General features: G+C 46.3%; 1 protein-coding gene and 1 pseudogene across 2 annotated transcripts; both read left to right on the top strand.

Moving 5' to 3' along the window:
* The window catches only part of LOC123408511, a 35670-nt pseudogene extending 33935 nt beyond the window's left edge, over positions 1-1735 (top strand).
* Positions 1736-2910: 1175 nt separating this feature from the next.
* LOC123411065 (diacylglycerol O-acyltransferase 2D-like) lies at positions 2911-5711 on the top strand. Of its 2 annotated transcripts, none has more exons than XM_045103987.1 (9): positions 2911-3324; positions 3496-3570; positions 3664-3749; positions 3948-4054; positions 4151-4306; positions 4444-4530; positions 4708-4805; positions 4895-5059; positions 5311-5349. In XM_045103987.1, the coding sequence occupies exons 1-9, from the start codon at positions 3122-3124 to the stop codon at positions 5312-5314; spliced, it is 981 nt and encodes a 326-aa protein (XP_044959922.1). In that variant the 5' UTR covers positions 2911-3121; the 3' UTR covers positions 5315-5349. The 2 variants fall into 2 exon arrangements, with proteins under 2 accessions (XP_044959922.1, XP_044959921.1); XM_045103986.1 differs by having other exon boundaries at positions 2913-3324; positions 4895-4982; positions 5311-5711.
* Positions 5712-26933: the final 21222 nt, after the last annotated feature.

The raw sequence follows: 26933 nt of genomic DNA, 5'->3' as shown, positions 1-26933 counted from the left end.
GAACATAAGTCAAGCGTCGGCCGACATCATGTCACAGAGCAATCTTTTGTTTTTTCCTTGCCTACAGTCAGGATCATCTACTTATTACACTCTCTTATTAATTAATAAAAGGAGGCAAAATTTGGTCATTGTTCAAAAGATGACACCCATGCCGACCTCGTCTAAGGCTGTCCGTAATGGTAGTATTTTGCATGCCAACTAGGCGTTTTTTATGAGATGATATAGAATTAAATGAAGAAAGAAAGAGTTGAGTATCATATCATGGTATAATATTAAATGATGTGCTGCTATGTGTTTTGCATGACAATAAATGAACTACACTATGATACTAACATATGATAGTACTATGCATTACGAATGTGGTATCATATACTAGTATCATATGCATGATACTACTATATGATACTATCCATTACAACCAGCCTAACACCTCATCCAAAGCACCATCAAAGGTCATGAAAACAGAGAAAGAATTGCATCGCGCTTTTAAAGCCGTGATTGCAATATGCAAAATGCAATCGGTATCTGTCAAATATATCTGGTCTAGTTGGCTAGTTGCAGACTGAGATTGTGTTTCACACCCTAGTAGCGTGCAGAAACAGGTTGGAGTGAAACAATTCGACCGGCAACACGTGCAGTAGCTTATCTAGCTCAATAATTCAGGATGGTCTAATAATAAAATCTTCATTTATATTTAATTATCCATATTAAATTTTATTCATTTTTTGCCCCCAGCTACGTCACTGAACACCTGAGATGATCTGTCCATCTCAATCTGACAGGGAATTCTTGAAAAACATACATCTTTTATTTTCGAAAGATTGGAAAAATCATGTGCATAGAGGATATATAGATGCAAGTATATGCATGTAAATTTTGATTATGCGGATCAATGAAGAGTGTAACGAGCATGCTTTAGGCACCGGTGGCAGCTTGGCGTGTTGGCCAGTTGAAAAAAAAGAACTCAGGAACAATGCAGTTTTCTTTGTCGTGATTTATTTATAGATAGAGGCAGTTTGAGCAACTTCAACACGGGCGAGACAAACCATTTTGTCTGTTATCGTCATTTGGATCCGTTTAAAAAAGAATATCACACGCGTCGATCTAAACGGACGGACGCGAATTCGCTTTTTATTTGTCTCGCGACCCATTCATGATTAAATTTTAAGCCTGATTTACGTCAACGTGAACAAAAAACAGACGCTCGGGACACACGCCTACTCCCCTCCCTGACCCGCAAGTCGGCGGTAAGCGATCACTTTTTCTCTCCATTTTCCCTAAACACTTCCGCTCGCTCCCGCGCCTGCTCCCACTGTCATGGACGACGACCTCGAGACCGCCGCCGCCATCGCCTCCCTCGCCTCGTCCGACATCGCTGCCGAAGCCAGAGGCAAGGCCCACGCCCGCCCGTAAGGCCGCCGCCCCGCCCAAGAAGAAGAAGGAGGAGTTGACGCCCGAGGAACGGGCCGTGGAGTCGGCTAAGAGGAAGGGTCGAAGGCAGGCACAGGATGCAAGGGGTGAGGCAGTTACCGTCGTCACAATCGCCGTCGCCGCGCAACAGAAAGACACCAATGTCCGGGTGAAGGCGGCAACGAGGGAGGCCTTGTTGTATCTAGGGGTAAACCCTAGCCAGCACAGGCTTGTCGCCGTCATTGCCGCGGCCGCGGCCAGCACGGGCTCGTCAGCATATCCTCGGATGATGCTGCCGGAGTCGCCGCACGCATCTTCCACATAGCCGATTCCCTTCCCTTTTGGTATGTGCCAGCATGAACTGCGTGATGGTTTTGTATAGGGTCGCAATGTATGCCGGCATGAACTATTAGACGTTGGTATGAAGGTCTTTTTAATCTAAATGTGCGGACATAAAATGAGTCGTTCGCGTTGGGCCGACGGCCGACAGAAAAACGGACGAACGCAGAGTGGACGGTGGATCCAAACAGATAAAAATCGTCGTTTCATTTGTGTTGGTCGGTTGGAGTTGCCGTAAACGTTTCTAGTCAACGAACTATTCTTTGCGGCGTTCTTGTGCTTCAATTCTACGACCGCGCACGTTGGAATCGCATCGTATCCCCCAAATTCGAGTTGAATTCCAAGACGTGTTGCGTGAAGGGGCGTAGAACACTTTGTGCGCACTGCTTTTACGTTTTCGCTCCTCCAAAATTCCTCACATCCAAGTATCCAACCTCCACAGCAGCAGATGCTTTCGTGCACCCCGACTCGCTAGGTACAGTTGCAGTACAGTACCAGTCTCATCACTCATCAGCCCGCAAGTCCGAGGTCCAAAGACAGCAGCGGCACACACGGCCGGACGTCCGGGGTCCATTTCTTCGCGCCGGCCGTCCGGAACTCTCGCGCTCGCGTGTAGGCGGCCGACATGCTAGACGAGGCCGATTTCACTGTTTTAACCTTTTTTATAGTTTAGCTCAAAAAAAATCAGATCTGATTTGTTTTCTAAGATCATCCGCTGTGACGATAATCATACACATCTTATCCTCAGAAAGAGTCGGATTAGCGCAGATGGCATCGTCGGGTCAACAGGTTCAAACGACGCCGTCTCAGTTGATCCAATTCCTGCTGCCATAGAAAGTGACGATAGAATGTTTGTCACAGCGCATGACGGTAAAAAAAATCAGATTTTTTTGGTTTTTACAAACGGATCACATCGGGCTGAAATTTGCAAAAAGATTGTGAATTTGGCCGCGAGGCGAGGTAGCGGTGGCATCTGGCAACCCCGCCGTTCAGAGATAGCAGCGGCACGCACGACCGGACGGGGCGAAGCAACCCGTGACGTCCCGCGGCAGCGAAGATACGCGCCGCGCGGCGGGACGCGGGCCGCCACGTCGAGCGCATGCGGCGCGCGCACGACACCCGTGCAGTGCTATCACAACCAGCCAGGAATCGGCTTTATAACGCGCCGCTCCATCCGAGATTCCGAGGCACCGCACAGCACATCCGACGGCCGAGGCGCCACCGCACCAAACGCATAGGCGGCGGCCGGCAGCACCTTTGCCGGACGGATCCGCCCGCCTCCGAGCAAGGAACACCCGCAGGAAGCGGCGGAGACCAACCGGTCGGGAACCTCCTCTCCTCTTCCTCCCTTCCGCCGCCCCGGCTCCGCGACATGGGCGCGAATGGCGCGCTGGAGGAGGAGAGGCCGCGGGCCGACGGCGGCGACGAGGAGGGCGGGGCGACGGTGTTCCGGGGCACCAACTACTCGCTGCCGCGGACGATCGCCGCGCTGGCGCTGTGGCTCGGGGGAATCCACTTCAACGTCCTCCTCATCCTCGCCTCCCTCTTCCTCTTCCCGCTCCGCCTCGCCGCGCTGTGCGTCCCTCCTCCCGTCCCTTTCCATCCCTTTCTTTTTCTTTTCTTTTCTTTCTTAGCAGGAGGCCAAAGAGCATCTCCTTTCCTTCCTTCCTTTGCTCCTTTCTTTACTATTCTGTTCTCGCCTTCCATGGTTGCTGAGGCGAATCCTCATCTGATGTGATGGTGCAGGGTGGTGGCGTTGCAGCTCATGTTCATGTTCATCCCCCTCAACGACGAGGACAAACTCGGCCGAAAAATCGGCAGGTCCATTCCTCTCTACCCACTTCCTTCCTAATTGCTGCAATTTGCTCGACCGATGATGATCAACCGATGGCTCTGCTATGCTTGCGGCTGCAGGTTCATATGCAAGTACGCCATGGGGTACTTCCCGATTAGCTTGCACGTGGAGGACTACGAGGCCTTCGACTCCAGCAGGGCTTACGGTGAGTTCCCTCAAATATCACTTCCCCTTTAGAGCCGATGCCATGATCATCGTATCTACCTACGGAGTCTCGACCAAGATTTCCCGGGCGATTCAGCGTCACTTTCCCTGCTGACCATGTCGAAAGGGCCAAGAAAAACAGAAATCCGTTATGCAGAAAGCTTGTGCCCGCCTGACTTGTCCAGTACCATGTTCGCAGTGTTTGGCTATGAACCGCATTCCGTGCTGCCCATCGGCGTGGCGGCTCTGGCCAACCATGTCGGGTTTATGCCTCTTCCTAAGCTCAAAGTCCTCGCGAGCAGAGCGGTAATGCCCCCCCTGAATTTGCTTGCCGATTAATTTCGTTGCATTGGCTAGTAGGCTGTGTTCCTTACACTCTGTTCAATGCTTCGTTTGGGTTAGGTGTTCCACACCCCATTCCTGAGGCAGATATGGACGTGGATAGGGCTGATCGCGGCAACGAGGAAGAATTTCTACTCGTACCTTGCGGCGGGTTACAGTTGCGTCGTGGTGCCCGGAGGTATACAGGAGATTCTTCATATGGATCATGATTCCGAGGTTTGTGCTTATGACACGCCGAGGACATCCTTTCTTGTACAACTCATACGCAAGAAGCATTGACTTTGAGATATAATAGTCTTATCACCTACTACTCTTCCTAAGTTAAGTTTGTCCAACCCTTCCGTGTTATGCAGGTTGCTTTCCTTAAATCAAGAAAAGGGTTTGTCAAGATAGCTATGCAGTCTGGCTGCCCTTTAGTCCCTGTCTTCTGCTTCGGACAGGTAGCAAGATTGTTTTTTATTCGGGCTATGTACCACCTGACTGCTTTAACTGTAAATTTCGAAAGCAAAACTTAAAGCAAAAGGAAGCTGTGGAATTGATTCATTCTTGGCTTCTTATCGCCGAATACATACCTGGAAAATCACTATTCTGATTATGTGTTGTCATCATCTGGTCAGAGCAAAGCTTACAAGTGGTGGAGGCCAGGAGGCAAATTGTTTGTGAACATTGCTAGGGCACTTAAATTTACCCCTATTATCTTCTGGGGAAGATACGGGTAACTCCCTGCATATTGATGTATTTATTTTTTGGTTTGCGGTATCGGTTTAAATGGTTTTTCATCTCTACTGGTACATCTGAATGCAGGACGCCGATCGCTTTCTCGTCACCTATGCATGTGGTTGTTGGAAGACCCATTGAGCTGAAGAAAAATCCTCTGCCTACCATTGATGAGGTGGAAACCCATAATCATGCAAACTGCTGCCAGGAACAGATTTGTCAATCTATTGATAAGCTTGTAGAGGACAATAGGTTGATTACTGATAGGACTATCTTAAGAGTTCATCTTTTGCACATTTCGCCTCTTTAGACAGAAGGTCACTTATTCCACTGAAATCAACTCCTCCATTAAACGGAAGCGTTAATAGGATTTGACCTCCCTAACACGTGAACAGTACTAGTATTACTACTAGTACTTCTTTTACCATCTCGTTACCTAGAAAAGCATGTTTGCCATTGTTTTCAGGCGTCTAAAAACAAGTTTCCTCGTTGCTTGTCTACAGATAAACGAAGTGCACGGGCAATTCATCGGCGCCTTGCAAGAACTGTTTGAGAAGTACAAGACGAAAGCCGGATATCCCGGCCTCCATCTGCGAGTCCTATAACACTTTGCTTGTGGAGAATAAGCGGCTTGTAATGTCACGGCAATTCACCGACACCTGCGGCCTGTTCGATCACGGCAATTCACCGACACCTGGGGCATGTTCGATCGTCGCGCGATCGTTAGTAGCAAGCTCCGGTTAGTTGAGTTGTTACACGGCCATGATGCCTGGTACTGGCGCATGTTTGGTGATCGACCACACGGCGCATCTGATGTAACAGAATCGCCACTGGTCGCGGTTGCTCGTAATAAGAAGTATGTAAAGCCTTGCACAAGTCGATCCTTGAGAGGAGGTCTTGGTTCGTTCTTTGCTTTCAGGTTTGGATGACTGCTGGTCTGATTCTGCAGGATATGAGCTACACGCATTAGTCGGGTGTGTGAACATATCCACGGAACATGTCAGCATGCTGTCATGTGGTTGGTCGTACTAATTTTTAATATGAAATAAGATGATGGATGACGTCGTAAAAGATTGAGCGAATTCGAACCCCTTCTGCTAAACACTTTGGAGGAATGGCTTCTGACCTCTGTGGGCACGACACGGCAAAGCTCATGCGGCGAGAATGAACACGTTTTTATTTCAAAAAGAATGGACACGTTCGGGTTCGGCTGTCGCGCACGCGAGGTCGCCGGATCGATCATGGCCTCTGCGGCTAGCTCGTCGCTTTCCGGGAGCACTAGTTGGCAACCAAGCGTGCGTTCAAACCCGTGGTGGCCTGGCCGCCTGTTCCCATACTCATACCAACCCCAGTCAAAATGAATCCCTGCATACCATTTAGATGTGTCAAACAAATTTACAGTTCAAATTTTCAAATAGTGACAAATACATCTTCGAAATTTATAAAATCCGAACGTTCGGATATGTACATTAGGTCCGAATGACACCATCTCCGTCGGTTGGCGATCGCACGGCCAAAACTCCCCCCACACGATAACTAGCGCGCGAGAGAAAGCCGTTTCATCGTTGTGTCGCTGGCAGGTGGGGTCGCACTGCTCGTTCCTCCAATCGTGGCTTCTCTCCCTCTATTTTCTTCCCTCCCCTCCCCCCAACGGCTGGCAACCGCATTCATCGCCCACTCCGTCGCTCTTTTGCCCACTTCGTCATTCACTCGTCCCGCTCCGCCACTCCATCTCCCCCTCGGTGAACCAAGGCGGAATCGAGGCGGGTGGCCGCTGGTTGATTCTGCGGCGATCGTCGGCAGAATCGTTCCGGTGAGATTTTCCACCCCTTTGTTGTTTGCGCCGTGGGTTCAACCCGGGGTTTTGCGGTCAATTTTTGGAACGTGTACATGATGCAGCAAGGCATTCTATTCTGGTGTTAGTTCGCTTGATATTGGTCTGCAGAAGGCCGTTGGATTGGTGTGCAGATTGGTGTTCGATTTTAGGTCGTCCGTGGTGGTGGTGCGGTGGTGGTGTTCAGTGTAGTTCTTCTCATGATGTTGAGCGTAGATTTGTGGTTGAAGCACCGTTTGCTGGCCGGTGATGGTATGTGGCTGATCCTCACCCCCTTCCTCGACGGTTACATCTAGATTTGTGAATCTATACCAATTTGTACAGCTTCATTTGTTTTGAAATCAGAGGTGTGCTTACATGATGTATCGTGGGAGGTGTGTATGGTTTAGATTCATTAGGTAGTTGTAATCTGTGCATATCTATCAATACTCGTTAACTGTAGTTACCATTTGATTTGGTCCCTGTTACCACGAAATTGCATGATAGGCTACATGCTTCCATGTCTTTTTTGGTTGTGATTTTCACTGTATTTTTTGTTAGTTGTTACCATTAATTTCATCTATTTTGTCTTCAAATTACCAGTGTTTTTAGAAATAATTTGTTGTCATTTTGGCTTTGTGATTACCTATGTATTTATCAATGTTTACCTTGAAATGCCACTGTAGTTCACTAGTAGTTTAGCTTAATGCTTGATTTTTGGATTGGCTAATTACTTTAAGTTATCACTGTATTTTGTTTGTTGTTACCATGAATTTCATATATTTTGACTTCAAATTATGTATTTTGTTTGTTGTTACCATGAATTTCATATATTTTGACTTCAAATTACCAGTGTTGTCACAAACATTTTTTCTGTTATCAATTGTGAAAGTTATCATGTCTGATAAGTACTGGTTACCAGTCTCCTGCATACAAGTTACCATAATAGTTTTTGTTAGGATTTTGGTTGCTATGTCATTCAGTTCACCTTTTTCATCTATTTAATTTGTCACCCTTTAATTATTGTAGTTCTTTTTTATTTGGCGGGTGCATGATGCCGCCAAGGAAGCACAAAGCAGCTGGTGGTGACCATGGGGAAGTTCTTTCGAAGAAGCTGGGGTGTCCTCCCTCTCGAAACAGGGCTTCCCCTACCATGCTTTTGACGGCTTGCAAGGACATGCCCGATGAGAGGAAAGACATCATTGATGAAATGAATTTCAGAAGCCTTAGGGGTATCAAGTGCGACCACCTTTTCAGTTATCTCAGCAAGTGGCTTCTTAGTTTGTACGATCCAGATTCTCGGGAGGTGGTTGTTCTAGGGCATGGCAGGATCCCCGTTGACGATGAATTTGTTCACCGCGTCATGGGTGTGCACCGGGGTGGGGAGGATGTGCCATACAACCTGCCTACAGAAGTTGACTATGAATTGGGTGAGGAGATGTTTGGTGATCTTGGGTATACGCCGAAGATGACAGATGTCCTTGAGCTTATCACTAATCTTGACAATCATGATGATATTTTCAAGCGGATGTGGCTTATGCTTGCCGGCAATACTATGATTGCGCTTACTACTTCCAACAAGGTCAGTCCCAGATGGTACGGTGTGCTAGTAATTATTTGACATCCTTGACTATGTGGTCAGTTTACCTATTGCTTCTCATAACTTTCGTCATGTTTGCATGGTAACCGCATTGCTTCCTTCCATCTTAATTGTTGTCCCCTTTTGTTCCTTGTATTTTTGCAGCGCAACCTTGAGAAAGTTAAAGATCTTAACTGGGCGAAGTTCGTTGCTTAGGAGCTCCACAAGGCACTATCTAAGAAAAATCCCACTAAGGGTTGTCTTCTTTTCGACAATGTTAGTGCTGCTGCTTTTTCGTTTTCTTTCTCTTGATTTTGTTAGCTCTTTATTTTTAGGTGTATCCTAAACACATTAAACATTCTTACCAGCTTCTGTACATTGATGCGATCGACCTTACTGGGCTTCACATCGTGTTGCGTGCCGGTGAATTTCCTATTAATGTTTGGTCGAAGGAGGAGATATCTCAACTCCTTAGTAAGGATGTCCAAGGGGATGATTTTTTTTGGGAGACTTCCGGTAACTTGTTTCAATTTTCTGTTGTTTTCATGCACTTTCATCTACCACATTTGTTTTTGACATTTTTTCTCACTTCATTTTTTCTATCACAATAGATCAGTTGAAACCCCAATTTGGTATCGATCACTCCTTATTTGGCGGTTTACAAGGCCTTGGGAAATTCGTGCGCGTGCATGTCCCCCAGGACTACACTCGACATGTGTGCTCTTTTTCTTTTTTTGTGTGTGGCCTTGTCCTTTTGCTTTCTTCTATTTTGATTTCTGATGTGTAATTTCTTGTTGTAAATTGCTGGTAACTGATGTGCACCTGTGTGGTAAATTGTGAAAGCCCAGCTGGTAACCCATGCATCTAACCATAACATTTTTTTAATTTACTGGTAATTTATGCTGTCAGTTGATGATAACTATGGTTGTATTGTTATGATAACGTATGCTATTACTTGATGATAACTTATGCATCTGTCTGTCATTTGATGATAACCATAACCTTTTTTTAATTTACTCATAACTTCTGCTGTCAGTTGATGATAACTATAGTTTTATTGTTATGGTAATTTATGTTGTGATTTGATGGTAACTTATGCATTTGACGAGACTATGTTTATTCAATTTGTATGTGATTCTTTTCTGGTTGTGTGTTTTCCTTAGTTCATGTTCTTTTGATAACTGAGAATCACATTATTTTTGGTGAATTATTTTATTTTCCGTGTTGTTTGCTTTCTTTTTTACTATTTATGCAGAAACTTGCAAAGGCTTCAAAGATTTTGGGTCGATTTTCATCAGGCTTAGTGGGCCTGCTTGGAAATCTTGTGCAAGGTCTTGTAACCCTGGATGACACACACATTTCTCATTTGTCTCGATGTCTTGAGGGAGACATTGGTGCGGTTTCTACTGCTACCCGCAATGTGGCAAGGCCCCCTCCTCCATGTCGTACTCGTCAAACTGATAGCGCTGGCAAGAATGTTGCTGAAGATTGAGAGGAGAGTGATTTTGCGGGTGATGAGAGTGACGGGAGTGATGACTCTGATGATGAAGATGATGACACTAGTTACCCATGTTGTTTACCATGGTAAGAAGTGTCGTAGTTCTTCTCATAGTGGGGCAGCGTCTGAGTCTTCCGGCGGCAGGGCAGCGGGTGTAGAGTCCTCGGAGTCGGATGATGTTGATGATGTTGATGTTGACGTTGATAATGTCGAGGAAGATGATGCAAATGTCGAGGCAGACGATGGTCCAGCAGCAAATATCCAAGCCTCACATGTCCGTGCGGGTGATGAACATGTCATCGAGTCCCAGATCATGCTTACCGCTGCATCTAACACGACCACAGGCGGCTCAGGGGATGGTATGTGTAGCTAGTGTGGCATGACAGACACGCAGACGAAGTTGGCCACTCGTTCTTCCATGAAACAATGTGGCTCTCAACTCGTCAAGGCTTTGGCCTACAAGAGAAGGCGCAAGAATTTGAAGCTGCCATCTCCGCCCCATCCAGCTTCGTCGTGTGACCCCGCCCCTCCGTTAGAGATGGATGTTCATGGTGCTGTCAAACAAATTGTTGTTGAAGAGCTTGGGATTGGTGATGTGATTCGAGCCTCAACTCATAAGAAGCAAGTTCCTCGCAGGCGATATATTTTTTGTGTCATATTAGCTTAATTTTGTTTATGTACTTGTTCACTGCATCGTAGTTTCTTCTGTTAGTATGTGGTAATTACAGTATTACATTCCTGATAACTTGCAAACTCTTTTTTGTTTTCTTGTATATGCTTTGTTTTCTTCCTTTGTTGTCAAATAATATTTTGTTTATTTAGGGCACGTGCGAAACAAGTCGGTCCTCCTAAGCGTTATCAAGTGTCCTTGCATCAAGGTATTTTTTCCTCCATTTTGTTTTCTTGCATAAGCATTTTCTTGCTTAGTTTTGCTTGAGCTACTTATTTTGGTTAAGGATTTACAAAGGCTTTTTTTATGGTGTTTACTATGCACATGGTAACTTATGTTGTCAAATGCTAGTAAGCTAGTAGTACTAATCTGCTAACTGCATTACATTATTCTGGTAAGTTTGTATTTTTTTAAATTTTGGTTTTTTGTTCTTCCTAGTACATAGCTGACATGTTCCATGACTCAGTTAAGAGCATGATATTTTTTGTTTTTTGCAGTTAGGAAAAAATCAAATAAAGATGTTAAGAAGGTGCATTTCGAAGCTGTTAAGACTAGGTCTTCTCCTTGTGTGAGAGCACTTCAGTCACAACCGGCAGAAAATGTATTTGTTGATCTTGAAGAACATCCCACGGCAACATCTCCTGTTGTTGTTCCAGAAGTTAGTGTGACGGGCTCTTGGCCGCCTTCTCAAGCTAATGCTACTACAGATCCGTCACAAACCATCGTTGTTGATCAGCTTGCTGCAGCGGCCACCATCACTACTGTTGTCGAAGAGATCGCCGCTGCAACAGTTATTGAGGAAGAAGCAGCAGTTGATATGCAGGTTTACCAGATCACTCCTGCAGAAATTGCTATGCACGAATGTCCCTTTAGTGTGTGGAATTTAAGTTTTGTTTGTCTTTCCTTACGATGGTAACATATGTTTGTTGTCCTTCCATCTTGTGCAGCTGAACGTGTTCAAGAAACCACTGAACAAGTTGCTGAAGGATCTGTGCCCCCCGTTGATGGAGTGATTGTTGCAAAAAGTGAGGTTGGTGAAGAGCCAACAGCTCGAGGTAAATATGCATGATTCTTATGGTGACTACAATATGCACATTGTTGTAACCCGCATACTTCTGTACTGGTAAGTCTCATCTTTTTCTGATGATAAATTTCAATTTTTGATGTGCACTTTCTTGTTTTAGAGCTAGTTGTCAATGATGTGGTCCAAGATGAAGTTGTTGATTCCAATGTCCAAGATGAGGCCCATGTGGTGGCCCAGGATGAAGGAGATTCTGTTGTGGATAGAGTGTGTGGTGATTTCACCCCACCAAGCTGCTCTCTTCGCCTCGACTCCATTTTTGTTGCGACGCCTCCAGAAGAATCCCGTGCATCAGCTCAGGCCACACCAGTAGCTCCTCAAGCGGTAGCTTCTATCCAGAGCATTCCTGCAGCACCACAAGTAGCACCACCAGCACAAACCAGACGAGCACCCGCAAGAACAGCAGGACCACAAGTAGGAGCAGCACCACAAGCAACACATGACCTTCAGTCGCGGTGCTAGCGCTTGTGTCTCCTGTCGCGGACCCCACCAAAGTTCAACCAGAGGCTTGGGCTCCGCCTCATGACTCTGGTAAGTGAAGACCTTTTTGTGTCTTCGCTTCACAAGAAAGATTGAATGACGCCGATGTTTGGTTGAAGACTCATTTTACCGTTTTATGTGCTTGTGTTATGATGCTAGTACTTCTATTTACTATGTGTGTGTGTGGGTATGGATGAATGTAATTTGAATCTTCTGGCTTTGGGTTACGGTGTGAACACGAACCGTCGTGTCGTTTGGTTGCTTTTGTATTTCGATCACTCCTGTTGTGATTCTTTTTTTTACCGCTTTACGTGTGCAATCGCGATATACTTTTAGTATTTTGTTTAGTTATCATATCTAATTCCCTCCCTGGTGACACACATCTCCTACAATCCCCTCCCCCTGGTAACATTTCATTTGTGATGTTACACATATCCACTCGTAACTTACATTCATATTGATGATAACTTGTGTCTGTATAGGATGGTTACATTCTTTTTACAACCCCTGATAAAATTTCCCCTTATTTTACTCTTTGTGATAACGTAACCTTTTTACCAGCTGATAACATTTGTCATTCATCTCTCGTGGAATTGTCTTCATTTTTTCTTTGTGTGCCTACTATGTTGAATACCCCTCTTACTTTTTGTGTATGCTATAAGAAGTGATGTCTTGATAATTGCATAATTCTTATCTTATAACTTTCACTATCCCCTTTATTTTGAATTTATGCCCTAATATAGCTTTCATGTCACGCCTTCTACTTGGCTGATAATCCTTTATAATATATGTGGTAATTTCCATAACAATGGTTGATAACTATGTTACTTCTTCCTGTTAACTTTTCACTCTCCCCTACAAATCTATCACCTGGTATAACCTTTTGATACCACCCCTTTTCTGTTGTGCTGATAACTCATCCTTGTATTTATGGTAACATTCATATTTATTGTGGTTTGTAACTCCACGCGAACATCCATTTTTTACACTTTTATCATGTCCCAACCTTACCTTTTCTTTTTTATACAATCTTTTGAAGTTCGTAGTGTTAAAGTGTACGATGTCGAAATTGATGATGATGAAGTACTCATGTGGTGGGAACAATATGAACATGAAAACACAGCAGCAAAAGGAGAAGCCACTGCAGCCAAAGGAAAACATGGTGCGGCTGCTGCATAAGGAGGTAATCCTTTTTGGCAATGCATAGTTTGTGTGACAATAATATCATTCCTGTGATAACTCAAGCGCCCACCTGAGATAAGTCCATCACATACTCGCTGATAACTATTTTTTTGTCTAGTGATAACTCCTCTTTACCATCACCAATCCTATTGTTCTATATCTTTCACCTTACTTCATAGATATTTGTCAAGGCCCCACCTTTGTTACACCAGATTTACCACTACACGATGAGCATAAGCAGGACATTGCCACACCTAGGTCGTTAATTCGTAAAGTTAGGGTTACTCGCCCGTCCCAATACCTTCTGCCGCCATATTCGACACTGCAACCCAGTGAAGATGATGAGGCTGTTTATAACGAGGTCATCAAGCATACAACTGATTCGAACTCCAAGATTAAGGAGTATGAAACTATTTTTCTTTTCTTGTATACTCTCACTGTATAAAATTCTGTTGGCATTACATTTTTTGAGTTGCTCTCCTCTTGTTAACGCAGTATTAGGGTAATTGACATCGATGGGAGGTGGGTGATGCTTGGGGAGCTTGCTAATTGCGTGAGAGAAATTGGGCAGGTTTCAACGAGTATTGCTGAGTTGCATGTACATGTTCTTCAATATTTGGAATTGCCAAACAAGATTACCTTCCCTTGGTTGTTGTCTGTTTATTTTCTTGTTGGAGACTTCAGCTGCAAATTAGTATTGCATCATTTCTGACGGGACCAACGGTACATTTTGAGACATCAAAATGAGGTACTGGTTGTATTTTATTTTTACCTTTTTAAACATTTCTCCTCATATAGTGATAGTTTTAATATAGCAAGCCTGGTAACTTCAACTTCCATATCCTAGTAACATATTGTTTTTTCATGGTAGACTACCAGCCAACATTTGTATATTCTGTCATGTGATAGCTTGTTTGTTTTCTCATGGTAACTTCTATAACTTTCCCTGGTATCTTGTTCTGTTATCTTATCATAACTCTTTTTCTCTACCATATTTGTAGCTTCTATTCCCAGTGTTGCAAAAGTTGGGACCAGGACCAGATGACGGTCATTGGTATGTATTGTCATTGAATCTTAAGGCGAAAAGATTTGAGGTTCTAGATTCATTGCGTGAAGAAGATAGCCCATCTTTACTGGAGCACGCAACAAGGTATATGAATGCTATAAAGAAGGCTTGGTTGATATCATACAAGGACTCGCACAAGCAAATTCAAGACTACGAGCTTGTGTATATTGATGTTCTTAAACAAGAGAATGAGTTAGTTGTGTATTCTATTCGTTTTTTCTTAGACCAAGCAACATTTTGTGTGTTATCATGTTTTTATGTTCTCTAACAACCATTTTTCATTTTCAGCATTGATTGTGGATTCTTCACTTTCATGTTTCTGGAGTTGTCGAATCAGAAAAAGATCCTGCTTTCACGGATGACCAAGTACCAGCACTTAGAAAAATCTTGACATCGAGGTGGCTAAATCACACTAAAAACAAGCGCAAACAGTGGCACTATCATTTGGTTGGCAGCAGTTCATGAGGTATTTACTGTCGTCATCTTCATTTTTGTCGTGCTAGTAGGTTTTCAGTTGTGAAAGAGGCAACACATTTTTTGACAGTACTTGTTCTGATAAATAACACTGCTGGTAACTTGTTTTACCACAGCTGGTAACTACCATTTTGTAGGGCTGATAACTATGAGTAAAACAGAGTGCTTTTTTGATGACCAACTATTTTTGAGGTGACATAGGTGACCGATACGTCTCAGTTGTATCTATAATTTTTGATTGTTTCATGCCTACAACTTTCATATACTTTTGGCAACTTTTATACTATTTTTGGGACTAACATACTGATCCAGTGCCCAGTGCTAGTTCCTGTTTGTTGCATGTTTTTGGTTTCACAGTAAATCCATAGCAAACGAAGTCCAAACGGTATAAAAACTTACGGAGATTTTTTTTGGACTATTTGTGAATTCTGGGAAGTGGAATCAAGAGAAGGCGGTGCCCGAGGGGGCCACAAGCCATAGGGGCGTGGGGTGGGGGTAGGTCGCGCCGGGCAGGCTTGTGGCCACCCCGTAAGGCGGTTGATGCCCTTCTTTCATGGCAAGAATGCTAATTTTCGGATAAAACCCGTGTTAAAATTCAGCCCAATCGGAGTTACTAACTCCAGGAATATAAGAAACAGTGAAACGCCAGAATCTGGAACTCACAGAAACGTAGAAACAGAAAGAAACAGAGAGAGAGAGAGATCCAATCTTTGAGGGGCTCTCGCCCCTCCACCGCCATGGAGGCCAAGGACTAGAGGGGAAACCCTCTTACCATCTAGGGGGGAGGGCATGGAAGAAGAAGAAGGAGGAGGGGGGCTCTCCCCCCTCTCTCCCGGTGGCACCGGAATGCCGCCGGGGCCATCATCATGACGACGATCTACACCAACAACTTTGCCGTTGTCATCACCAACTCTCTTACCCTCTATGCGGTGGTGTAACACCTTCTCCCCTCTGTAATCTCTACTTAAAAATGGTGCTCAATGCTATATATTATTTCCCAATGATGTATGGCTATCCAATGATGTTTGAGTAGATCCGTTTTTGTCCTATGGGTTGATTGATGATCATGATTGGTTTGAGTTGCATGTTTTATTATTGGTGTTGTCCTATGGTGCTCTCCGTGTCGCGCAAGCGTGAGGGATCCCTATTGTCGGGTTTGCAATATGTTTATGATTCACTTATGGTGGGTGGCGTGAGTGACAGAAGCATAGACCCGAGTAAGTAGGTTGTTTGCTTATGGGAATAAAGAGGAGTTGATACCTTATAGTGCTATTATCGTGGTAACGATTCCGACAATAGAAAGAGGGTAGGATAACGGAGCATGATCTATCAAGATGCACATGGGTGACACGGTGGTTTTAGCGAGTTCACGCCTTTCACAGTGGAGATAACAACCCTACGTCTCGTGCTCCGGAGAGGCTTTGTTTTATCTGTCATGGACATGAGTTTCATGGTGTAGAGGGAGCCAGAGCTCGAGGGAAAGAATGAGCCCGAAGGAGGAGAAGAAGAAGATGTCTCTAGCTATGTGGAGGGGGGGTGGCTTATATAGAGTGCGCCACCTCCTCACCTCTTATGTTACAAGATGGGGCATTGATGCCATAATGTCATTCCACTACAGATGTCTTGCCGACTGTTGGTATTTGCATGACCGAGTGAGTCATTTGGCCGAGTGGTTGACTGTCATTCGAGTGGATGGAATGTACTTGTTTGAATGGATCCGTACCGAGTGGATTAGATGTTGTGACGATCTAGTAGGAATTTCCCTTGTAGTCCTTAAACTAATAATGAGGTGCCCTTGGGTAGGACGTATTGGTCAGACCTATGACCCTACCCTAGGGCTATATCCCCGTCATTAGCCCCCAAATGGATCACGGTCCAAGTGGTGAAGATGTCGATGTAAATCTTGTAGTAGCAGACCGAACATGAACGTGCTTCGGGGCCTTGCAAAATTATGCGTTGATTGAAGTCTTCATCATTCGCCCTGATCGATTCCGCTCAGTAGTACGTCTGAGTGAACTTAAGAATTGAAGTAGATCCGAGTGACCAACAGGATCTTGAGACTCTGACTGACTGCTGGTAGTCGGTTGGAATCTGTTGAACTTGGATGTTGTTGGTGGACCTGACCAAGCAGAATGTTTCTTTTTTGTATTTCTCTTCCTGTGGGGGCACGCTCAGTGCACCCACTAGGTGTAGTCCCCGAGCCTCTGTCGGACTAGATGAGTCTGGCAGAGGGTTTAAGACTTCCACTGCTTGTCATGTTGAATATTTGTTGAATCGGCATTATATGATTTCTGGATTAAAGTCAAGTCTGTGAGTGTATTTTTTAAGTTAGGCGATACGGGGTCGCAGCTAAGTTCCCGAGTGTGGAGCGTGTCTGTACTCGGAGTACTTTTAACTTAGGCGATACAGAGTCGTAGCTAAGCCTCCGCGTGTGGAGCATGCCCGCACTCGGAATTGTTTTTAACTTAGGCGACACAGAGTCGCAACTAAGCCCCCGAGTGTGGAGCATGTCCGCACTCGGAGTTGTTTTTAACTTAGGCGATACGGAGTCGCAGCTAAGTCCCCAAGTGTGGAGCGTGTCCGCACTCGGAGTTGTTTTTAATTTAGGCGATACGGAGTCGCAGCTAAGTCCCCGAGTGTGGAGCATGTCCGCACTCGGAGTTGTTTTTAACTTAGGCGATACGGAGTCGCAGCTAAGCCCCCAAGTGTGGAAGATGTACGCACTCGGAGTTGTTTTTAACTTAGGCGATACAGAGTCGCAACTAAGTCCCCGAGTGTGGAGCATGTCCGCACTCGGAGTTGCTTTTTAACTTAGGCGATACGGAGTCGCAGCTAAACCCCCGGGTGTGGAGCATGTCCGCACTCGGAGTTGTTTTTATCTTAGGCGATACGGAGTCGCAGCTAAGTCCTCAAGTGTGGAGCATGTCCGCACTCGGAGTTGTTTTTAACTTAGGCGATACGGAGTCGCAGCTAAGCCCCCGAGTGTGGAGCATGTTCGCACTCGGAGTTGTTTTTAACTTAGGCGATACGGAGTCGCAGCTAAGTCCCCGAGTGTGGAGCATGTCCGCACTCGGAGTTTCTTTTTAACTCAGGCGATACGGAGTCGCAGCTAAGCCCCCGAGTGTGGAGCATGTCCGCACTCGGAGTTGTTTTTAACTTAGGCGATACAGAGTCGCAGCTAAGTCTCCGAGTGTGGAGCATGTCCGCACTCGGAGTTGTTTTTAACTTAGGCGATACGGAGTCGCAGCTAAGTCCCCGAGTGTGGAGCATGTCCGCACTCGGGGTTGTTTTTAACTTAGGCGATACGGAGTCGCAGCTAAGCCCCCGAGTGTGGAGCATGTCCGCACTCGGAGTTGTTTTAACTTAGGCGATACAGAGTCGCAGCTAAGCCCCCGAGTGTGGAGCATGTCTGCACTCGGAGTCTTTTTTAACTTAGGCGATACGGAGTCGCAGCTAAGTCCCCGAGTGTGGAGCATGTCCGCACTCGGAGTTGCTTTTTAACTTAGGCAATACGGAGTCGCAGCTAAGCTGAGCGGTGGCGCGCAGGGCAGCCGAATGATGAAGACGTGCCACACGGAGTGGCGATGCGCATGGCATCCGAGTGAGGTAGACGATTCTGGCTGAGTGGCAACGCGCGGGGTGGCCAAGTGATGTATGTCGAGGAGGAGTCCGACCCACCGACGGCACGCGGGGCGGCCGTGTCCACTACGTCATTGAAAGGGCTTCCAAACACGTGAATACGCATGAATGATCGTTGCGGCGACTGAGCCTGAGCAGCGACGAGGATGGCCACGGATGCATCGAGTAACCTGTGTATGAAAAATAGCACAAGCCAGCATAAAAAATTATCAAAGTAATATGATCTTTTCTGAAATAGTTTGTGTAAATTGCACCCATAGACACCCGCTGGGTGTGCCACGTGATTGCTGGTTCGGAACCAGCAGGAGGCTAAAAGAGTGAAGGATCCAGCTGAACTCGTTTGAGTACTGGACCCAAACGAAGCGGAAGTCAAGTGTTCCCACATAAAAATAAACAACCGAGTGCAGAGGTACACTCAGTGGTGTGGCCTCCGAGTGAACGTCATGTGCGACTTCCTCGACACTCGGTAATGTAGAAACGATTATTTAATAGAATGTAGTCTGTGAAAAAATGACTTAGATGCCTGACGACGCGCGGGGCAGTCGAGTGAAGTAGACACGTCCGGCTGAGCATGGCATGCAGGGCGGCCGAGTGATGACGACGCGTCCTCATCAGGGGCGGCGCACGGGGCGGCCCAGTGTTGACGACGTATCCGACTGAGGGACGGCGCGCGGGGCGGCGGAGTGATGACGACGCGTGCGACTCAGGGGCGGCGCATGGGGCAGCCCAGTGTTGACGACCCGTCCGACTGAGCGACGGCGCACGGGGTGGTCGAGTGTTGACGACGTGTCCGATTGAGGGACGGCGCGCGGGACGACCGATTGATGATGACACGTCCGACTGAGCGACGGACCGTAGAGCAGCCGAGTGATGACGACGCGTCCGATTGAGTGATGACGCCCGGGGCAGCCGATTGATTCCGTCGTGTCCGATTGTATGACGACGCGCGGGGCGGCCGAATGATGAAGACTCATCCTACGAAGTGGCGACATGCAGGACGTCCGAATGATGAAGACGCATCCCGCGGAGTGGCGATGCGTGCGGCGGCCGATTGATGTAGACGCGTTCTGCAGACTGGCGACACACGGGGCAGCCTACTCGCTGCATGTTAGTAGTAACCATAGCTACAAATATTTTTTAATGGACTAAGTGTCCTGTATAGTTGCTATTTGCAATGAATAAAAACCACCAATGAATATGCATGCATGCATGCATGCACGATTCGCCGTTGATGGAAACAGTGTGGCAGATGTTTTGGCCGCACTAATTAGGAAACCGGTGTCATCAATCCTCACCTGATGAGCCGGTTAATGAGGCCATTACCTTATGCAAACCGTCAGCCCATCTCATGAAGGACTATGAAGACCACGTTCTTCTGTTTCCGTTTTTCCTGCATGCAGTTAATCTAATCAAGGAACAGGCCCACGTAACGCATGCACTTACGAAGCAATGGATGGCCATCGGTTGCAGCCTTGCAAGTCGAGGCTGATTCGTAGGTCGCCGTTGCTGTGCGCCTTGGTCACAGAGACCTCGCCGGTGGCCGACGTTGAAGGAAGAAGCGTTGCGCGCCCGCACCGCACGGAGCCCGCGCTTCCACCGCGTAGGTCGCCCTCGAGTGGCCGAGAACACAAGGCTCGTGTCGACGACGAGGTCAACGGTGGCAGCGGTCGTGCGTGGGGGCTCAACGTGGTTGGAGACGACGATGAGGCGAAAGGCACTGGCGACCGTGCGCAACGACGATGAGAAGAACGGCACCGGCGGTCGTGCGCGACGACAATGGGGCGGACGACACCGGTGGCCACGCGTGGTGACGATGAGGCGGAAGGCTCCTACGGCCACCCATGGCGATGATGAGGCGGACGACACCATTGGCCGCGCATGGGGGCTGCACGACGACATCGCAGACGAAGTGCAGTGTGCAGCGTCGAGGTCGGAGAGGACGATGAGGCAGACGACACCGGCGGCCGTGTGCGGAGGAGCAGTCGGTTTCCTGAAGGTCGATGGTGCTCCTTGTATGTGCTCGGATAGATGTCTGTTTTCCTTCTGCTTGCGATGCTTTGCTCGTCTTGGAGATGAACAATACAGAGAAATGTGTTAAATAATGAAGATGAAAGTGAATAGAGGGCACCAGCGGAATCGATCCGCCGCCAGTGGCTGAAGAAATAACCATATGCATCATGGCTCGATAGACGCCATGCCCCATGGTGGGCGCCAAATGTCGTGGTAACGATTCTAACAATAGAAAGAGGGTAGGTAACGGAGCATGATCTATCAAGATGCACATGGGTGACACAGTGGTTTTAGCGAGTTCAGGCCTCTCACAGTGGAGATAACAACCCTACGTCTCATGCTCCGGAGAGGCTTTGTTTTATCTGTCATGGACATGAGTTTCATGGTGTAGAGAGAGCCAGAGCTCGAGGGAAAGAATGAGCCCGAAGGAGGAGAAGAAGAAGATGTCTCTAGCTATGTGGAGGGGGTGGCTTATATAGAGTGCGCCACCACCTCACCTCTTATGTTACAAGATGGGGCATTGATGCCATAATGTCAGTCCACTACAGATGTCTTGCCGACCGTTGGTATTTGCATGACCGAGTGAGTCATTGGGCCGAGTGGTTGACTGTCATCCGAGTGGATGGAATGTACTTGTCTGAATGGATCCGTACCGAGTGGATTAGATGTTGTCACCATCCAGTAGGAATTTCCCTTGTAGTCCTTAAACTAATAATGAGGTGCCCTTGGGTAGGACGTATTGGTCAGACCTATGACCCTACCCTCGGGCTATATCCCCGTCAGCTATGGTTGGGTTTTACCTTCATGATATTTAGTAGTTGGGGATGCTTGCTAGAGTTCCAATCATAAGTGTAGATGATCCAAGTAGAGAAAGTATGTTAGCTTATGCCTCTCCCTCATATAAAATTGCAATAATGAGTACTAGTCTAGTTATCGATTGCCTAGGGACAAATAAACCTTCCTGTGACAAAAAGATCTCTACTAAGACCAGCTTTGTTGTTTCTTTATCTTAGCAGCCCCTAGTTTTCATTTACGTATTCTTTATTTTCTTGCAAACCTATCTGTTGGGGAACGTCGCATGGGAAACAAAAAATTTCCTATGCGCACGAAGACCTATCATGGTGATGTCCATCTACGAGAGGGGATATTCGATCTACGTACCCTTGTAGACCGCACAGCAGAAGCGTTAGTGAACACGGTTGATGTAGTGGAACGTCCTCACGTCCCTCGATCCGCCCCGCGAACCGTCCCGCGATCAGTCCCACGATCTAGTGCCGAACTGAAGGCAACTCCGCGTTCAACACACGTACAGCTCGACCATGATCTCGGCCTTCTTGATCCAGCAAGAGAGACGGAGAGGTAGATGAGTTCTCCGGCAGCGTGACGGCTCTCCGGAGGTTGGTAATGATCTTATCTCAGCAGGGCTCCGCCCGAGCTCCGCAGAAACGCGATCTAGAGGTAAAACCGTGGAGATATGTGGTCGGGCTGCCGTGGCAAAGTTGTCTCAAATCAGCCCTAAAACCTCCGTATATATAGGGGGAAGAGGGGGAGCCTTGCCTTGGGGTCCAAGGACCCTCAAGGGGTTCGGCCGAGCCAAGGGGGGCAACCCTCCCCTTCCAAACCGAGTCCAACTAGGTTTGGAAGGAGGAGTCCTTCCCCCTTTTCCCACCTCGTCTTTTTTTTCTTTTCTCTTTGATTTTCTTCCTATGGCGCATAGGGACTTCTTGGGCTGTCCCACCAGCCCACTAAGGGCTGGTGCGCCACCCCCAAGGCCTATGGGCTTCCCCGGGGTGGGTTGCCCCCCCCGGTGAACACCGGGAACCCATTCGTCATTCCCGGTACATTCCCGGTAACTCCGAAAACCTTCCGGTAATCAAATGAGGTCATCCTATATATCAATCTTCGTTTCCGGACCATTCCAGAAACGCTCGTGACGTCCGTGATCTCATCCGGGACTCCGAACAACATTCGGTAACCAACCATATAACTCAAATACGCATAAAACAACGTCGAACCTTAAGTGTGCACACCCTGCGGGTTCGAGAACTATGTAGACATGACCCGAGAGACTCCTCGGTCAATATCCAATAGCGGGACCTGGATGCCCATATTGGATCCTACATATTCTACGAAGATCTTATCGTTTGAACCTCAGTGCCAAGGATTCATATAATCCCGTATGTCATTCCCTTTGTCCTTCGGTATGTTACTTGCCCGAGATTCGATCGTCAGTATCCGCATACCTATTTCAATCTCGTTTACCGGCAAGTCTCTTTACTCGTTCCGTAATACAAGATCCCACAACTTACACTAAGTCACATTGCTTGCAAGGCTTGTGTGTGATGTTGTATTACCAAGTGGGCCCCGAGATACCTCTCCGTCACACGGAGTGACAAATCCCAGTCTCGATCCATACTAACTCAACGAACACCTTCGGAGATACCTGTAGAGCATCTTTATAGTCACCCAGTTACGTTGCGACGTTTGATACACACAAAGCATTCCTCCGGTATCAGTGAGTTATATGATCTCATGGTCATAGGAACAAATACTTGACACGCAGAAAACAGTAGCAACAAAATGACACTATCAATATGCTATTTCTATTAGTTTGGGTCTAGTCCATCACGTGATTCTCCTAATGACGTGATCCAGTTATCAAGCAACAACACCTTGTTCATAATCAGAAGACCCTGACTATCTTTGATCAACTGGCTAGCCAACTAGAGGATTGCTAGGGACAGTGTTTTGTCTATGTATCCACACATGTATATAAGTCTTCATTCAATACAATTATAGCATGGATAATAAATGATTATCTTGATACAGGAATTATAATAACAACTATATTTATTATTGCCTCTAGGGCATAATTCCAACAGTCTCCCACTTGCACTAGAGTCAATAATCTAGACCTCACATCATCATGTGAATTACATTGTAATAAATCTAACACCCATACAGTTCTCGTGTTGATCATGCTTTGCCCGTGGAAGAGGTTTAGTCAGCGGGTCTGCTACATTCAGATCCGTGTGCACTTTGCATACATTTACGTCCTCCCCTTCAACGTAGTCGCGGATGAGGTTGAAGCGTCGTTTGATGTGTCTGGACTTCTTGTGAAACCGTGGTTCCTTTGCTAGGGCAATGGCACCCGTGTTGTCACAGAACAAGGTTATTGGATTCAGTGCGCTTGGCACTACTCCAAGATCCGTCATGAACTGCTTCATCTAGACACCCTCCTTAGCCGCCTTCGAGGCAGCCATGTACTCCGCTTCACATGTAGAATCTGCTACGACGCTTTGCTTGGAACTGCACCAGCTTACCGCACCCCCATTAAGAATAAATACGTATCCATTCTGCGACTTAGAGTCGTCCGGATCTGTGTCAAAGCTTGCATCGACGTAACCCTTTACGGCGAGCTCTTCGTCACCTCCATACACGAGAAACATCTCCTTAGTCCTTTTTAGGTACTTCAGGATATTCTTGACCGCCGTCCAGTGATCCACTCCTGGACTACTCTGGAACCTGCCTGCCATACTTATGGCCAAGCTAACATCCGGTCTAGTGCACAACATTGCATACATGATAGAACCTATGGCCGAAGCATAGGGGACGGTGCTCATATGCTCTCTATCCTCATCAGTTGCTGGGCACTGAGTCTTACTCAATCTCGTAGCTTGTAAAACTGGCAAGAACCCTTTCTTGGACTGTTCCATTTTGAACCTCTTCAAAACTTTATCAAGGTATGTGCTTTGTGAAAGTCCTACCAGGCGTTTTGATCTATCCCTGTAGATCTTAATGCCCAAAATGTAAGCAGCTTCTCCTAGGTCCTTCATAGAGAAACTTTTATTCAAGTAATCCTTTATGCTCTCCAAAAACTCTACATTGTTTCCAATCAGCAATATGTCATCCACATATAATATTAGAAACGCCACAGAGCTCCCACTCACTTTCTTGTAAATACAAGATTCTCCAACCACTTGTATATGCCCAAATGCTTTGATCACCTCATCAAAGCGTTTGTTCCAACTCCGAGATGCTTGCACCAGTCCATAAATGGATCGCTGGAGCTTGCACACCTTGTTAGCATTCTTAGGATCAACAAAACCTTCGGGTTGCATCATATACAACTCTTCCTTAAGGAAACCGTTAAGGAACGCCGTTTTGACATCCATCTGCCAGATTTCATAATCGAAAAATGCAGCTATTGCTAACATGATTCTGACAGACTTAAGCATCGCTATGGGTGAGAATGTCTCATCGTAGTCAACTCCTTGAACTTGTGAAAAACCCTTTGCCACAAGTCGAGCTTTATAAACGGTCACATTGCCGTCAGCGTCCGTCTTCTTCTTAGAGATCCATTTGTTCTGAATAGCCTTGCGGCCCTCAGGTAGTACTTCCAAAGTCCACACTTTGTTCTCATACATCGATCCTATCTCGGACTTCATGGCCTCTAGCCATTTGTTGGAATCTGGGCCCACCATTGCTTCTTCATTATTTGCAGGTTCATTGTTGTCTAACAACATGATTGACAAAACGGGATTACCGTACCACTCTGGAGCAGCACGTGGTCTCGTCGACCTGCATGGTTCGATAGGAACTTGAACCGGAGTTTCATGATCATCATCATTAACTTCCTCCTCAACCGGCGTTGCAATGACAGAGGTTTCCCCTTGCCCTGCGCCACCATCTAGAGGGATGAGAGGTTCGACAACCTCATCAAGTTCTATCTTCCTCCCACTCAATTCTCTCGAGAGAAACTCCTTCTCGATAAAAGCTCCGTTTTTAGCAACAAACACTTTGCCCTCGAATTTGAGATAGAAGGTGTACCCAACTGTCTCTTTTGGGTAACCTATGAAGATGCACTTTTCCGCTTTGGGTTCCAGCTTTTCAGGCTGAAGCTTTTTGACATAAGCATCACATCCCCAAACTTTAAGAAACGACAACTTTGGCCTTTTGCCATACCACAGTTCGTATGGTGTCGTCTCAACGGATTTTGATGGTGCCCTATTTAAAGTGAATGCAGCTGTTTCTAATGCATAACCCCAAAACGATAATGGCAAATCGGTAAGAGACATCATAGATCACACCATCTCTAATAAAGTACGATTATGACGTTCGGACACACCATTACGCTGTGGTGTTCCAGGCGGTGTCAACTGTGAAACAATTCCACATTGTCTTAAGTGAGCACCAAACTCGAAACTCAGATATTCACCCCCACGATCAGACCATAGGAACTTGATCTTGTTGTTACGATGATTTTCAACTTCACTCTGAAATTGCTTGAACTTTTCAAATGTTTCAGACTTGTGCTTCATTAAGTAGACATAACCATATCTACTCAAATCGTCAGTGAAGGTGAGAAAATAACGATATCCGCCGCGTGCCTCTACGCTCATCGGACCGCACACATCGGTATGTATGATTTCCAACAAGTCACTTGCACGCTCCATTGTTCCGGAGAACGGAGTTTTAGTCATCTTGCCCAAGAGGCATGGTTCGCACGTGTCAAGTGAATCAAAGTCAAGTGACTCCAAAAGTCCATTGGCATGGAGTTTCTTCATGCACTTTACACCAATATGACCTAAGCGGCAGTGCCACAAAAATATGGCGCTATCATTGTTAACTCTAATTCTTTTGGTCTCAATGTTATGTATGTGTGTATCACTATCAAGATTCAATATGAACAATCCTCTCACATTGGGTGCATGACCATAAAAGATGTTACTCATAGAAATAGAACAACCATTATTCTCTGACTTAAAAGAGTAACCGTCTCGCAATAAACAAGATCCAGATATAATGTTCATGCTCAACGCAGGCACTAAATAACAATGATTCAAGTTCATAACTAATCCTGATGGTAACTGAAGTGAAACTGTGCCGACGGCGATTGCATCAACCTTGGAACCATTTCCTACGCGCATCGTCACTTCATCTTTCGCCAGCCTTCGCCTATTCCGCAGTTCCTATTTCGAGTTGCAAATATGAGCAACAGAACCGGTATCGAATACCCACGCACTACTACGAGAGCCGGTTAAGTACACATCAATAACATGTATATCAAATATACCTGATTTTTCTTTGGCCGCCTTCTTATCAGCCAGATACTTGGGGCAGTTGTGCTTCCAGTGACCCATACCCTTGCAGTAGTAACACTCTGTTTCAGGCTTAGGTCCAGCTTTGGGTTTCTTCATCGGATTGGCAACAGGCTTGCCGCTCTTCCTTGAATTACCCTTCTTGCCTTTGCCGTTTCTCTTGAAACTAGTGGTCTTATTCACCATCAACACTTGATGCTCTTTACGGAGTTCAGACTCTGCGACTTTCAGCATCGCAAACAACTCGCCGGGTGACTTGTTCATCCCTTGCATGTTGTAGTTCAACACAAAGGCTTTATAGCTTGGAGGCAGTGATTGAAGGATTCTGTCAGTGATAGCGTCTTGCGGGAGTTCAATCCCCAGCTCAGCTAGATGGTTTGAGTACCCATACATTTTGAGCACATGTTCACTGACAGACGAGTTCTCCTCCATCTTGCAAGCATAGAATTTATCGAAGGTCTCATACCTCTCGATCCGGGCGTTCTTCTGAAAGATGAACTTCAACTCCTGGAACATCTCAAATGCTCCATGAC

This window comes from Hordeum vulgare, chromosome 7H (assembly GCF_904849725.1).
Source record: "Hordeum vulgare subsp. vulgare chromosome 7H, MorexV3_pseudomolecules_assembly, whole genome shotgun sequence".
Classification (NCBI taxonomy): Eukaryota; Viridiplantae; Streptophyta; class Magnoliopsida; order Poales; family Poaceae; genus Hordeum; species Hordeum vulgare.
This window is presented reverse-complemented; position numbering and strand designations above follow the sequence as displayed.